Genomic DNA, 16,248 nt, shown 5'->3' with positions numbered 1-16,248 from the left:
GTCAGTATGTTTTGGCCAACCTCAGTATTCACCTTCCCTCCAGCACCTCCCTTAGACACACACACACACACACATACACACACACTACAAATTGGGAGCATTATATTGGCTTCAGTGTCGACTATCTTACTCCAAATCTATTCTTGGTGAGGTTATTTTGGGGTTGTTACGTTAGGGCCCCAGTAAAAGATTTTATTGTGTTAGGGCCCCAGTAAAAGATTTTATGTGCAAATCTGTTTCAAAGGAGGGCTTTCCCACTATTGGGAAAGCACAGTATATGCATGGTAGGTAATAGACCCACTCTTTCTAGAAACAGGCAGATAAAACTGCATATTACATTAATATCACACAGCCTCCAGGACATGAAATGAGCAAACACCAGTTTGACAAACACTAAATTCAACATCAAAGAGTCTAGCAGAGGAGATGGCTTGCTGGTAAGATGTCATGTTGTTCCAAATGCCATCCCACAAATTTAGATTCAGACCTCTAGTGTGGTGCCTTAGCAAAACATTTTTGGAAAATGAGCTTAAGTTGGCAAGGGCAATGCAACATGCCGTGCAGAAGCCCCCAGGACCTCCCAACACTTAGGGCAACTTCCTGATGAGACCTGTGGCTATTTATCGACTTTGTGGTCCAGCATTCAAATCCTGCTCCTTTGTTCTTGAAAAAGAAATGTGATCTTGGAAGGAATTATGTAGGTGGAGAGGAAGAGAAAGGCCTAACAACGTCAAGATTTATTTTAAATAATCTGAATAGAATTAATGAGCAAAGAAATTAGAAAAGTTAATTGTGCGTCCTAACAACTGTGCTGTTCCCTTTTGTTTCTTGGAGGAGGAGGGCATGCTGCAGAGGCTGTGTGGGAATCACTGATGGAGGCCTGTACACATGGTCACTTCTCTTGCTTAGGCAGATCAGTCACATCATATTGGGCCCAGGAAGGTCCTCTAGCTGAGAAACCTTCTAAATGTCATTTCCTACATTTCTTGTGCAGCCGAAATCTTTCCACTCTGATCCCTCTTATTCACGAATTCTAGTAGCAACACTGTTCACTCCCGTGCAACAATAGAGCGTTGATTTCTCAGGGCTGAGACACTGATATGACCCCTCACATAAAAAGATCTGCCTTGTTGGTAGGCATCTTACCTGGGAAGTGGGAAGTTGAGTGACTTGGGATCCATTCCCCTCCACAGAGGTTTGAAAACCTGACCAAGCCTGAGGGACCAGCATAAGCTTTGCAGTCAGATAAACGTGGGTTCAAATTCCACTTCACCATTTACTTGCTGTGTGTCTTTGAGTATGTTGTGTAACTTCCCCATGGCTCAGTTTCTCACCTGAACATAAAATAGAAGGCTAATATGTTCAGAGGAACAGGGCTTGGCATATACTAAATACTCAGAGAATGTTATTAATATTTATACCTTGTAGGGTACTACTAATATTACTAACAATAATAATAGTAATTATTACTAGTGTGGCTATTAAATAATATCATGAATATAAAGCACTCAACAGAGTGGACACCTGAAAATGTTATTTTTTGCTTCTCTTTTCAGATTACCTATGCCCACTTATGAGTTCTAGAGATATTACAAGTTTTCTTCTATCTATGGCAGAAACAGGCTCAACATGACTCCAGGCGCTTTGGTTCCTTTTTTTTTTTTTGCAGATTTCTCTCTCTCCTCCAGGGCAAGCTATCTTCCAGAATCAAGGAGAAATGAAAAAATAAAAGATATGTCAGGTTAGACTTGGCTACGGCAAGAATGGGAACAAGTCAGAAGAGACAGATGTGTTTAATGGTCAGTGCATTTGTCCAAAGGAATCATTTTCACTGGCCAGGAGCCCAGTTAAACCTGTAAAATGGAAATCCAGAAAATCAGATTAACGAGCCAGTCATTAGTGAGGAAAAGACCCAGCTAATTCAGTGTTTAGCATGACGGATGGGCCCAGAGCAAATAATTGGGTGATATTCATCATATGTAAAATAAAAGGTGTCACTGAAAGGGAAAATGGTAATAATCTCTGGGATTTACAATGCCAGCAGATTTGCTTGTGAGGAAGAGAAAAGTTCATCAAAATAGATTAATAGTCGCTAAACTTCATTCTTTCCTTGTGTGTTTGCCAGAGAATCATGCAAATAATAGTGGAGAGGCAGCAAATGCATCAGCTTGGTATCCTCCCAATACCCTGAGGATCTGGCTGCCAAAGTGGGGAGTGCTGGAGATAAGTTCCTGTGACCATCGAGGGACTGGGTGGGAATGGAGAGCTCCTCTGTGAGTCCATGGTTTAGTCACTAAACAACAGAGGAAATCACACCCAAAGTGTTTCTGGTTGAGTGGATTAATACCCGCAATTTATTATTCAGTTCGTCAATGAGTATTGAACCCCTGCTCTGTACCTGATATTTTGGGGGTGCACTTATTCCTAGTTAAGGGCTTGGGCACAGGGGAGGGTCACAGATTGGCTGTAACAATGAAAAGCTGTGTGATGTCGAGCAGGTTAGTTGACCACTCTGAGCCTCAATTTCCTGACCTGTAGAGGTACTATATATTACATCAGATATAATTAGAATCAAATAAAGTGTGGTGTATAAACTGCTTATTGTTCCATTTTCTGTGTAATAAGCTTTCATTGCATGGTAGTTATTATGAATCTTGTTCTTATTACCTCGCATCCTCTCTTCTATGAAGACATCATTTTTAAGATATGTCATCAATGTCATAACAGGTTTTCTGGAATTTGAAGAAAGATAAACATATATACACATGCCAGTCACGGAGATTTTTGTATGTTTTTAAAAAAACATCTTCGAGTCAAGAAAATGTATTGTTGTTATAGTGAGACGAGTGAGGTGAATGGAGACCCTTCTTAGTCATAGGAGGAGGGATAACAGGTCTAGAGCCAAACTTTGCTAGGTTCAAATTCGTCTTATCTTGGGCAAGTCACTCAGTACCTTATAGTCTCTGAAGGGTTGATATGAGGATTAAACTGGATAATTTATATAATGGCTACATGCAGTTCTGGAGCATAGTAGATGAACTCCATCAATGACCATTGTGTCATTACTTTTATTATGTATTCACCAATCACTTGCCACGAGACCAGCACTGCCTAGGAATCAGGGAGGTTGAAATCTTATAAGAAGACATGGAGGAAAGATTGAAGGACTGTGTGTCCCACAAGAGTAAATGTTGAAAGGGCTGTAGGAATAGAGAGAACAGAGTTGAGAGGAGAGAGAAATTGTAATGAATTGGTGGCATCCAAAACCCTTCCATGAACCCATGAGTCTTACAGTGAGGTTAAACCATGAATTAGATGGTAGCAGGTACAGAGAAGCATACAACCAGGACAAAGCAGAACTATAGGAGCTGGCTTGGTATCACTGGCAGATACTCTGGTATCATAGGTACTGGAAGAACCTCTGGGCTCCTGGGGCTTCATCAGCCCCTTAGTGGTTTGGTTCATCCCATCATGTATCTGAAGTGTAATCTCCATCTTGATTACTCAAACACAAAGTCCCTCAGGTTATGTGTGTGAGCTTGTGAGGGAGAGGGTCTGTGCCTGTGCAGGGCTGTATCAGGCATGGCTGGGCTGAGTTCCCGAGTTGGTGGGGTCCATCACCCTGTTGAGGAGAACACTCTGTTCTCCTTTGGCTCTTGGTGATTTGGAAACCCAAAGGGACCCAGTTTTGTTCTATGGTGCTGATCAGATGCTTGGCGATGCTCTCACCTTATTCTCTATGGAGCCAACTGGATCTTCTCAGGAGAAGCTTCTTTTAATTGCTATGCTCTGGCCAGCATTCAGTGACAGGACTAGCCTTCTCTGATGCCGCTTTTCTTCCCCAAGGCAAGCTTGGTGACATTTACGGTGTCCTGTAGAGAGCTGTTTTTTAAGCATATGATAAGTGACCAGAGCGTATACTTTGGGGTTTAAAAACTTCATCACTGGGTATGAGATCTCCTTTGGGGGTGATGAAAATCATTTAGAATTGGGTAGAGGTTGTGTAACACTGCAAATGTGCTAAATGTCACCGAATTGTACATCTTCAGATGGTTATTTTTATGTAATAGGAATTTCACCCCAATTAAAAAAAAAGTTATCATCATTGTCAACACAAAATCAGGAAAATAGCTATATCCGAGAAGGAGGCCAGGGTCAGGACAGGTGTAGGGCATGGAAGCACTTTAGAAGTGTATGTCAGTTGACTTTAAAGTTCTAGTTCTGAGCTGCTCGGAGTGGGGTCCCCAGACCAGCAGTATCAACATTATCTGGAAACTCATTAGAAAAGACAATTCTTGGGGCGCCTGAGTGGCTCAGTTGGTTAAGCTACTGCCTTCGGCTCAGGTCATGATCCTGGAGTCCCAGGATCTAGTCCCGCATGGGTCTCCCTGCTCGGCGGGAAGCCTGCTTCTCCCTCTGACCCTCCCCCCTCTCATGTGCTCTCTCTCTCATTCTCTCTCTTTCAAATAAATAAATAAAATTAAAAAAAAAAAAGAAAAGACAATTCTTGGACCTCACCCCAGATTGATCAACTCAAAGACTCTGTAGGTGGGGCCCAGAAGTCTGAGTTTTAAGTAGCTTTCCAAGTGATTCTGATGCAGCTCAAGTTTAAAAACTACTGTTCCAGTTCTTGGGTTGAGAGGCATACATGTGTTGGTTTTATAATTTATGATTAAAACACTAATTCAAAAAGATGATATGCATGCCTATGTTTATTGCAGCATCACTTAAAAGAGCCAAATTATGGAAGCAGCCCAAGTGTCCATCAATAGATGAGTGGATAAAGAAGATGTGGTATATATATACAATGGAACATTACTCAGCCATAAAAAATAATGAGATCTAACCATTTGCAACAACATGGATGGATCTAGAGAGTATTATGCTCAGTGAAATAAGTCAGTTAGAGAAAAACAAATACCATATGATTTCATCCATATGTGGAATTTAAGAAACAAACAAATGAACAAAGAAGAAAAGACAAACCATAAAACAGACTCTTAACTACAAAGAACAAACAGATGGTTGCCAGAGGGGAGCTGAGTGGGGGGAATGGTGAAATAGGTGATGGGGATTAAGAAGATACTTATCTTGATGAGCACTGAGGAATATATAGAATTGTTGAATCACTATATTGTATACCTGAAACTAACATAACACTGTATGTTAGCTAGACTGGACTTAAAAAAATAAGAAAGAGAGAGGGAAAGGAAGGAAGGAGAGAAGGAAGGAAGGAAAGGAAGGAAGGGAGGGAGAAAGAAAAATAAACAAACAAATAGGATCAAACAAGGACTAGTGGTGATTGTGTATTTAGTACCAAAAATTATATTTTAATCTGATTCTATGCAGTTGAAATTTATTTTAAAAAGAAAAAGACTTCTTAGCAACTCATTGATCTTAATATGTGAATGCCCCACTTCTAAGCCAGTGCAGAACGATAGAGATTCAGAACAGATGCCTTATCAAAAAAACAAAAACCAGGGGCACCTGGGTGGCTCAGTCTGGTAACTGTCTGCCTTTGGCTCAGGTCATGATCCCAGGGTCCTGGGATCGAGCTCAGTGTCAGGCTCCCTGCTCGGTGGGGAGTCTGCTTCTCCCTCTCCCGTTGCCCCTCTCCCTGCTTGTGTGCTCTCTCTTTCAAATGAATAAATAAAATCTTAAGAAAAAACAGAAAAACAAAAGTCCTGGAATACAAGAGATGAATGGCTCTAATTAGGAAATAGAGATGTGGGGATAGAGCTGAACGCTAGGGACCAAACCAGTCTCTCCTCTTGATTCATAGCTTAAGTCTTTGCACCAAGTTTTTTCCAAGGTTCTGCCTTCATGTGGACTCTTAACATTTGCTCTGCCTGGCAGTCTGTGTGCTTCCAATCTGTGCAGAGCTCGGGAGAGCCATGGGAGATGCCATCTCTTGGAGTGAGGAGCAATGGGTGGTTTTCAATAGAGATGTGACACCTCGCCTGTTCCCCACAGCCGCTGTGGATGGGCGCCAGGTTTGGACTGGAGTGGGAGGACCGGCCCGCCTCCAGCAAGTGCTTGGTGAGAACAGAGCAGAGGCCTCCAGTAATTGCCTCCTCGGCACAGCGGCCGGGTTGCTATTGTCGTCCTGCTATTTTCTCTGAACAGCCTCTGGTGTCTTCTCTGGTGAATATTAATGTCCCCCCGAGTTAGGACGATTGGGCTGAGAGCAGCCATCTGCAGGGCTGTGCCATGTTGGTGGGACTTTTCAACAAGCCCAGGCCAGAGGACCATTTCTTGGAGTGGCTTCCAGGTTCCTATAAGAATCCATCCTTCCCAAGTGAGATTACAGAGCTTGACTCCCCCAGCCATCAGATGGCGGAGCTGGGACTCAGACCCAGCATTTCTCACTTCCCGATCCACAGTTCTTCCTCTGACCCTCGATTCCTTTCAATAACTTGCACATGGAAAGTACCAAAAAGCACCACTCAATGCATGGATTTGTAAATATGAAGGAAAAAAAATTGTGCTCAGATCAGAAATGAAATTAATTTCAAAGTAACAAGAGCTTTTGAGCAATAGTAGTTATTTAGATTCAGAAAAAAAATCCATTTCACAATCATGTCATGATGACAATGGATTAGAAACTTCTTTTAAGGCAGAATAAATCAATCTTTGGTACATCCCACCCACATCAGTAGTTTCTGTTTGCAGTTGAAACTATTTATTAGGTGTGTACATATGCAGAACACAGTGACCAAATACAGAGTCTCTGCTCTCACCAAAAATGCCAACCACTGGGAAAGACTGTTGTCATTGCTCATTTGTTGTCTAAGTGTCATGACATGGGAGCAACTCAGTGCTGTGGGACTGGAGGCTCAGGGCCAGCAAGGGATACTCTCTGAAAGGTTATCACAAACCTATTGTGGCTGTTGATGGAGAAGCTAATACTTTCCAACTTGGCCATGATCCCTGGTGCCATCTGACTTCTCTGTGTTTCTCTTATGATCCAGGTGACAACTGGTGGAAGAGCCAGCTACTACGTGTCCTATCGGAGAGAGGCCTTCACCCAGATAAAGCTGCCCAAGTACTCCCTGCCCAAGGTATGTCCAACCTGCTGCCCTGGGTCCTGTCCGACAAAGCAGCAGGGAGAGGCCACCACATTGGATGGCAGGGAAGTTTGACTTCTGCCTGGGAGACAAGCTGGCATTGAACCTGACTTGCCACTGTGGGACTCTGGCCTCTGCTGATGGCCCTGAACCTGGGTTCTCTATTCCTCTCTCAGCAGGGTATACAGGCAAGAGCTTTGATTCTCTGTATCTCATACATCCTGTATCACTTCAGTCCCTTCTGGGAGTTCCTCCCTCTTGCAAGGGCCTTACTGCCAAATAGAGGGACAGGCTCAGAAGGGCCCAGAGGGAGCCCAGACACTTTATTGTATGTGTGCATAAAGGTGCACAGGTGAGTCTTGTGGAGTTCATGCTTCTCTCCACATTTTAAAGCCAAATGTAAATGCACTGCCTATGTTTCTGCTCCTTTCTGCCACTATGAGTAATTAAAAAGGAATAATTTACTATAACGTTAATATCAAATGATGGCATTTTAACTCCTCTATTGGAAAATCATAAAACTTACCCTGTGGACTCCATCCCTTGTGAACAATGACTTCTTGGAGGAGCTGGATCTTAAAACCTCAGTCTGAACATGGACAGGATATAATTGCATCACCTAATGAGGCTGCAAAAAAAAAGTCAAGTCTCTGGTTGGACACATCTCAAATGTAATGTTGCAAAGATTTGGGCCTGTAAGCTGGTGCTGGGAAACATCATGAAAGGCTAAATGAGTACCAAGGTGGGAGGGATTATGGGACAAGAAGGTGGGTAACTGTCTACCCCTGGTTGTTTTATTCATTCATTCATTCATTCATTCATTCATATAAGCATGCATGAATCCATTCATTTGTTTGATCCTTCTTTTATTCATCCATTGAACTGTTCTTTCTCCCATTTAGGCTTTTACTCTGTGCCAGGCACTAAATTAAGCTCTATGGAGAGAGTAGAAAAGAAGCCACAAATGGTCTCTGCCTTCATAGAGCTTATATTCTGGTTGAGAAGAGAGACATTGAACGAACAATTGTAGGTGTAGGGAGTGTTATAGGGATAGAAGTTCAAGGACCATTGTGACATAATAGGTGGAGCTTACCTATATGGATACTGAGGACAAGTTTCCTAAGAAAGTAAGGTTTAAGATGATATAAGAGGATTAAGGAGTTAACCCTGCAAACAAGGGTTGGAAAACAAATAGAAAAGACACAAACAGGCCCTATTTTAAGAGAGAGAATATGGTTCATTCAACAAAATGAAACATCATCTCAAGAGACTGGGTTGCAGAGAGAGAGAAAGGAGGCTGATGGGATGAGCAGGGACTGTATTAAGTAGCCTCGGGGGCCATGGGATCAATTTCTCATTTTCTCTACCCTCTCTGTGACTGGTTGGTATGAGACCATTATATAGCATTGTGATTAGAGGATGTACCATTCAGATATTCTAATCCCAAGCAGGAAAGGAGTATCCTTGCTTGAAAAAGATGAGGAAAGGGAAGTTCGTAATCATGTTCTTTCTGAAGGAGAAAGACCCCTTGCAGTAACTTGATGATTTCCATGTATTGGCTCAGGAGAAGCATTTCGGGAACTTTCCAAACCATATCCCTTGTGTAAGGTCTGTTCTGTCTCTGCATTGTGTGCATATCTTATGTATTTTTAACCTTCCGAGGAAAACAAACAGTTTGCTCCCCTGGGCAGTGTGGCTGCAGGTGGGGACAAATGAAGCCTGGGATTGATCACAACCCTGGAACACTCCATTAACGATCAGCAACCCCATGGCAATTTATCGTGGTGGAGTACCATCCATGCGGCCCCTTTTATAGAAGTCCATCCAGAGCAGCTTCATTAATATGAGGGCTGCTGTGAAAATAGCTGGATGGTTATCGATCCCCTTTATTAGCCAGCATTGGCTCAGATTTTCCTAGCCTAGGCCGAGGAGGTGAGGACAGAGTGGGTGGGAGTGTTTAAAAATGGAAATGGCTTTTGAGCAAGTTGTTGCTGTTCCAGGAGCTGCGGCTGCTGTTGGGCATCTTGCTTAAAAACAAGAACAAGGAGAAGCTCCCTGTCATCACTGCCCTCACACCTCTCCTCCCAGCCTGTCTGTTCAGAACATGCTCCCCTGGGGCACTCCGTGGCTTGGAGTGTTTTGCAGAGAATGAAATGAACACCATTAATAATGAGTGGCATTATTAGGAGCGGCAACCTTGTGCTGAGTCCTCCATAACCAGTCCCTGGGCATGGGTTGGGGGGAGGAAGGGTGGGACATGGAAGGCACATACCAGCAGGGGGCAAGGAGGCAGATGACAGGGAGCCATGGTAGCCTGGCTTAAAGGCAATGGAGCTTCTGAGCAAGAAGCCCTTAGCTTTCTTTCCCTCTCTGCCACTTGCTTATCCAGGAGCCCAGGTCTTCTTATCTGTGAAATGGGCATCGTAGTACCATTGAACTTCACTGAGCCCAGTGCTTCTGGAGAACAGTGAGGTATAAGAAATACCCAACTCTTTTGTGTTCCTGGAAGTGGCTCACTGCAAAAAACCACTCTTCCCCCATGTGCCTCGCTAAGATGCAGAAACCTGCCTATTTACCTTTGATGGGACCAAATCCTCACTCTTTATTTATAAATGGTTAACTGAACTCTTTGTCCCCACTGGGGGACAATCTGGACAAAATGCTGGCTAATTTGACTTGACCAGACTTAGTCTGGCTTTTCACCTTCCCTGCCTAGCGCCTGAATTTTGACCCACTCCTGGGTGTTCAAGCAGGCACTAGAACTCAGAACAACCCCTGTTAACCATACTCCTGAAAGTCACCTGACTGTAAGGAGGACGGTTTCCTGTTCAATGGCCCCCTCTTGCGCCACCTGCTCACCCTGCTCCCCACACCCAGTTCTCTCTAGCCTTGTTTTACTTTCTCTACATAAAAATAATTCTTTCCTGCTTTCACTCTGAGGGGCTTGCAGATATGATAGCCAGAGTGTTCTCCCTATTGCAATAGTCTTGCAAATAAAGGCTCTCCCTACCTAAGTCTGGGTTTGCTTTTAGTTGAAAGTAGAATGTTTAATCCCACTTTGAATAATAAAAGGGAGGAGAGGGAAATATGCTTGAGAAAATTTATTATAATGATAATGACAGTGATATTAACCTTTTCTTTAATTTCCTTAGGACAGTTTTCCTTAATTTTTACATTTCCCCAAATACTGATTTATCCTTCTTTGCTGTGTCGCAGTCACACTCTTAAAATGTTATCTGTAATTCTAATTTCTTTTGTCGCTTCCTATCCTGTCTTCAGCCCACTGTCAGCTGCCTTCTGCTTTCCCACACCCCTCTCTCCACTATTCCACCAAAAATCCTCTAGCCATTGTTACCAGGGAGCACCTCCATGCCAAATCCAATAGACATTTCTACAACTTTATCTTGTTTTTTTTTTTTTTAAACTTTTCTGGAGCTTTTGACACTGTTGGAAAAGAATCCATACCTGATACTCTTCCCTGTGGAGTATTTTATTCTGATTCATTTTTCTGAATCTCTTTCCCCTGCCACCCTTAAATGTTGATGATTCTAAGTTCTCCTGGCATTCTGCATGGTTCCTAGGTGACCTTATCCCTTCTCTTCATATTGGTGATGTCTATATCCATAGTCCCATCCCATACTCACTGAACCCTGGACTGCTTTTTTGAAGTACCTCCCCTGAAAGATCCCATTTTAAAACTATAACTGAGGGGCGCTTGGGTGGCTCAGTTGGTTAAGCGACTGCCTTCGGCTCAGGTCATGATCCTGGAGTCCCAGGATCGAGTCCTGCATCGGGCTCCTTGCTCAGCAGGGAGTCTGCTTCTCCCTCTGACCCTCCCCCCCTCATGTGCTCTCTCTCATTCTCTCTCTTTCAAATAAATAAATCTTAAAAAAAAAACAAAACAACTCTAGAACTGAGCTCAGCCTCTCTACCTTATATTATATCCCTAAAATTCCATCCTTCTCCTGTGTTTACTTATTCCATCTATTCATTCATACAGAAACTTTTATTGGATAGCTACCATGTGCTATCGATACTTAGTAAGTGCTAGAAATGAAGTGATACATAAGAAAGACACAGTGTCTGCCCTCTGGTAGCTTATGGGCTCTAATGAGAAAGACTGGCATAGAATAAATAATTACACACATATTTAATTATGAGTATTTGATTATGATTGTATGAGCACACTAATAAGAAGCAGAGGATTTTGTAAGTCAGATATCTGACATATTAAAGATATGCCCTCTTCCTTTATCCCCTATGGGTTCTGCCTCTCTGATATCTCACCAGTCCATTTCTTAGGGTTCTCATGGAAGACCTGCTTCATTAGTTTAGGCCCTCCCTGAGATTGTTACAGCCACCTCGTAAGCCTTCCCCCTGCCCCACCGAAATCCACCTTTCACACTGCCTCTGTGACAAATGTGATCACACAATGAAGCTGGTCTTCCCCAACCAAATCTCTGCACTGGTCAATTCTAATTCTCCCTTTTTCCTGCTTAAAATCTTGTGCTAGTTTTGTATTTCCTTCTGGGTAAAACTTAGGTGTGCCATGCAGAGCCCCGTAAGTGTGGCCACTGTCTGTCCTCACCTTTCTCAGGGAAAAACTGCTTTCAAGCCACTCAGGTTCCACACATTTCCATGGATTGTCCCCCCCCACCCCCATCTATAAGCCTTTGTATTCCTATCAGTACCTGTACCGGGGACCTTAGTCAGCTTCAGAGAAGGCCAAGAGTGTATGACATTCCCACCACCACTGGGCATCTGCTTGAGGTCAGGTTCTACATCTTGGTCCTCTCTGCATTTCTGTTATAACGTCTGGTGCATGGCTGATGCTGAATAGCATATGTGTTTTTATAATGAATGCAGTTACATTCAGCCCAGATTACACGAAAATGTTTCAATCACAGGGAAGTGTTTTCACCATTGTTTACCTACGAAGTCTCACGTTTAGGTTTGCGAAAGGCAGCTATGATTCCTCCAGATTAATGGGAGGGCATAGGGAGAGTGTTATTTATAATTGTTCTCCAAATAAAAACATGAATGTGGCTATGTCTGATGCTGTCCAAGTTCCAGTTTAGTAAAGTCCCAATCAGAATTTACTTACTGCTTTTCCCCCACTTTGGTGTCTCTCTTCATCACCAGTCAGATCTCACCCTGCATGTTCTCAGGAGTAGGAAGAATGTCTTTGATTTTTTTTTTTGGAAGGAGGTGGCACATGCTTTGGGGTTAGATTGAGATCACAGGATTCAAGAAATACACTTAATTATCATTCAGATCCCTATTTGATCAATGTTACTGAAAATGCTTTTATTTCTTCTTGAACATTTAGTATTCTGGTTATTATGTGTTGATCCCTATTCAACTAGAAGATCTATTTGGAGAGAGGACACGTAGTTCAGAGCTTTTTCAAAGAGTGATGACCCAGACTGCATGCACCTGACTTGTCTGGAAGGCTGGTTCAGATGGTAGGATTTAAGCCTTCACAACCAGACACACTGACTCAGAACCTCAGGCAGTGGGACATGGGAGTCTGTGTGCTCTTAAGATCTCCAGGTCATTTTGATGCATATAGAGTTATACTCCCACTGATAACACAGTTTAGCTTCTTGATTCAGATAGTCTTGGGTTTAAATATTAGTAATACCATTTATTAGCTAAGTGACTTAAGGAAATTAAGAACTTTTCAAGCCGACTTCGCAGAGTCCTGGCTGCTACAGAGCACCCTGTCCCCCAGAGCCTACAGTGCCTGCATGCCAGGCGATACACCCCACACTCACGGCTAAGCTGGCTACCTTTCATCCCGACCATGCCCCCGTGTTTTAAGTTGTTTCCACTTCTTTTACATTAGTTTAGTCTAAAATAACTTAGCTCATTCATTTTTATAACCAAAACATCTGGGAAAAGCCCAGCATTTCTACTGCATTTTTAACAGGGTAAATGAATTTAATCTGTATTTCCTGCAGCTGCTGTTTCCCCTCCTACTGGGTTCTTGGGCTTTCATTCCACACCAACACAACACAATTTCATCACAGGGTTTTTAAGAGGAAGCCTTATTTCCGTTTTCGAGCAGCTCAGTGGGGGATCCTGCAATTCTAAAAGGTGTGTAAGCACGAATGAGCTAGTGAGGTCTGTCAAGGTGACCTAGGGAGTTCAAGGCCAGACGCTGAGATCTGACAAATTCTCCAATAAAAAGATCCAGATAGCTTCTCACTTTTCCCACCTCTTCGTTGTCCAACTTGAATGAGCTTGCTCCTTTTGAAAAATGTCTTGGAGTAGCGCTCCACAGTTGTGATATTATAAACATTGCTACCTCCTTTTATTGCTGAAATCATTTCTGGGAAAGGTTGGTCAAACAAGGTAAAAGCTAGACCCAGCCTGGTGATTTACTCACTGTCAGCTCCAATTGCCCATGCCCCTACTATGAATGCTTGCCACCACGGTGACCAGGGTCCTCTCCTGCCTTCTCAGGATGCCATTACTCTTTGCCATATATACCTGTGTAGTTATGAATTTTTTAACTGTGTCCATTATGTCCAGTGTTTATCTGTGTCAACATTTCCTCCTGACAGCATGAATTCCTTAGGGAAGGACTTGAGTTTGTGATCATCTTTGTACGGCGCCTAGCCACATACGAAAACTGGCTTTTATAAACTCTTTTGAATTGTGAACTGATTAGATTTGATTTTAGAAATGTTCTAGTCCAAGTATACAAACTAAAGTGACTTCAGGGACCAGGAAGTTAACATGAATATGTAAGAGGCAGGTTATAAGAACATTTGGGTACTTAAGGCTGAGTCTTCCTGAGAGCTGACTTCACCTAAAAGACTACACCATCAGGTATTCAGTAGAGGCTGTGGTCAGACCAAACATTTGTGATTCACATTCATCACATGGGTCATAGGATTGCAACTTCTGATCCGGAGGCTCTATGTCCAAATGGTTAGAAGCTCACAATTAGGTTAGAGCCCTACAACAGAGGTTCAACACTTGGTTCTGCCACTAACTGGTTATGTAATATGAAGCAAGTTGGCAAACCTCTGCGTACCTTAGTTTATTCCTCAGTAAAATGGGAATACTACTACCTCTGTTGTAGAATTATTTGGATTTTTACTGAAATAATACATTTAGATGACTTAGAATAGTGCTCAGATGTTAGCTATTTTTAGCAGTAGCCCAACCTCTTCAGTATTTTGGTGAGAAAATTGAAGCTCAGGGACACAGATACATCCTGCATCATATAGCTAACTTCTAGCAGAGTTCCTACTAGGACCCAGAACACTAAATTCCAGGTTGAGTATCCTTTCTGCAATTATCAGTGATTTTCAAATATTATTTTATTAGCGGCAGAACCTCCCTCACTTTTTACTCCCCAAATATCACGCAGAACTCCAGGATAAAACAGATTCAAGGGGTGCCGCTCTGGTTGAAAGAGAGCTGGAAGCCCAGAGCCTCGCCCACTGGCTCTGCCTCCCTGCCACCCTTCTCGAAATCCCTATGACTCTGAAGATCCTGAAGAGAAGTTTCACAACCACTACACTAAAAAGTTTGGAAATGTAAATGAAGATCTAAAGAAGGGATAAGCCCTGTCTTTGCATGTGTGAGTTTCCTCTGGCAAGGCTGTATGTCTCCGTTAGCGCTAACACTAACTTTCAGATATAAAAATAAAAAATGAAAGTGGATGAACCCCTTGAAGCCATGGAAAATGATACCCACCAAAGCCCCTTACACCCATCTTACTGTCATTTAGCAAGGAACAGAAATCACGAAGCTCTTAATTTATAGCCTTGGTCCGACACAGAATTGTTTAACATCGCCTATAACTCAGGCTTTTTCTCCACCATTCATAAGTCATGGTAATTACTCTGGGTCCCCATGGGCAGAGGGATATGGAGATCTGCCTTACAGGTGTTCTGTCTTCTTCCAGGACATGCACATCATCAGTACTGATGAGAACCAAGTGTTTGCAGCCGTCCAAGAATGGAACCAGAATGACACGTACAACCTCTACATCTCAGACACGCGTGGCATCTACTTCACCCTGGCCATGGAGAACATTAAGAGTAGCCGAGGTCTAATGGGAAACATTATTATTGAATTGTATGAGGTATGTAGCCAAGATGATCCTGCACCTGGGTCTGCCTCTCTTTTGGAGGAGTTTTAATGGGATAAACACGAGCATTGCAGTCAGCCAGTCCTGGGTTCAGATGGCAGCTGTATCCTTGCAATTGTGTGACTTCAGGCAAGGAACTTAGCTTCCCTGTGCCTCCATCTCCTCACCTGTGAAACAGGGATAAAATATTTGCCTAATGAGATGGTTGTGAGAATGAGAGAGAACATAAGTAAAGCATCTAGAGTGGTGGTTGACTCCGCAAACTTGAATAGATGGTGGCTGAAGTGAATGTTCTTTTGTGGATGAGCACGATTATGAGCCAGATGCCCAAGTATTTGACCTACGTGGGCTCGCTTAAGTCCCTTTTTCAACTCTACGGACTCTGAGTGGAGGCACGTATCTATTAGTATATCTTAAATTATTTGGAAAATAACATCTTATGAACAAGTTTTACAGGAAAAGAAAAGTGAATATCAGTGCTGGGGATGAGGGTTTCCCTAAAATGCCACCAGATGCCAACATCGGAGTATGGTGAAGAACTGACCTTGACTTACTTTGAGTTGTTATTTAATATGATCACCTTACTGAGTTTTCAGTTATATTGAGATTTTGTTTTTAAATGTGATCACCAGTTAAAGAATTAATTTATCTAGGAAACCAAGTGACTCCACAGAGGAACTAGAGAAAAATGAGTTGTTTCAGTGACCTTAAGCCTGGGTCACTTTTTATGTCTCTAATGGCCGCGTATGATCTTTGATGGTCCTGGCCACAGGGCTCACCTTGTTGGTATGATGGATTGATTTGAGTAAAGGGGTGTATTTCATTATCCAGCATTCACTAGTGACTGGTGGTCAAACCTACACCTGCTACGCTAGTGGAGGTCATTCATTCATGGAGGGAGGAGTTGTCTGTCATGAGCAGTAGCTTAAGATGGTGTGGGTGAGCTGCTCCCTTACGAGTTTTCATCTTTGAGGCATGGGAGCGGCTTTCAGAATAGAGAGATCAGTGTAGGGGCTCCTGGTTTATTGTGGTGTCTTCTGAGCAGTGCTTGGCAAAGTTCTAGCATCCCTA

The 16,248-nt window shown here is 42.8% G+C and overlaps 1 protein-coding gene across 1 annotated transcript in view; it reads left to right on the top strand.

Annotated features, from left to right (window-relative positions):
* SORCS3 (sortilin related VPS10 domain containing receptor 3) overlaps window positions 1-16,248 on the top strand; it is a 575,638-nt gene that overhangs the window by 454,742 nt on the left and 104,648 nt on the right. The window contains exons 8-9 of the mRNA XM_081823577.1: window positions 6,972-7,061; window positions 14,992-15,171. Coding sequence (XP_081679703.1) covers window positions 6,972-7,061; window positions 14,992-15,171 — 270 coding nt within the window. The remainder of the gene's footprint in view (window positions 1-6,971; window positions 7,062-14,991; window positions 15,172-16,248) is intronic.

Source organism: Leptonychotes weddellii, chromosome 6 (assembly GCF_054177405.1).
Source record: "Leptonychotes weddellii isolate Sample4059 chromosome 6, ASM5417740v2, whole genome shotgun sequence".
NCBI lineage: Eukaryota > Metazoa > Chordata > Mammalia > Carnivora > Phocidae > Leptonychotes > Leptonychotes weddellii.
Note: the sequence above shows the minus strand (reverse complement) of the source record. Positions and strands in the feature narration are given on the sequence as shown.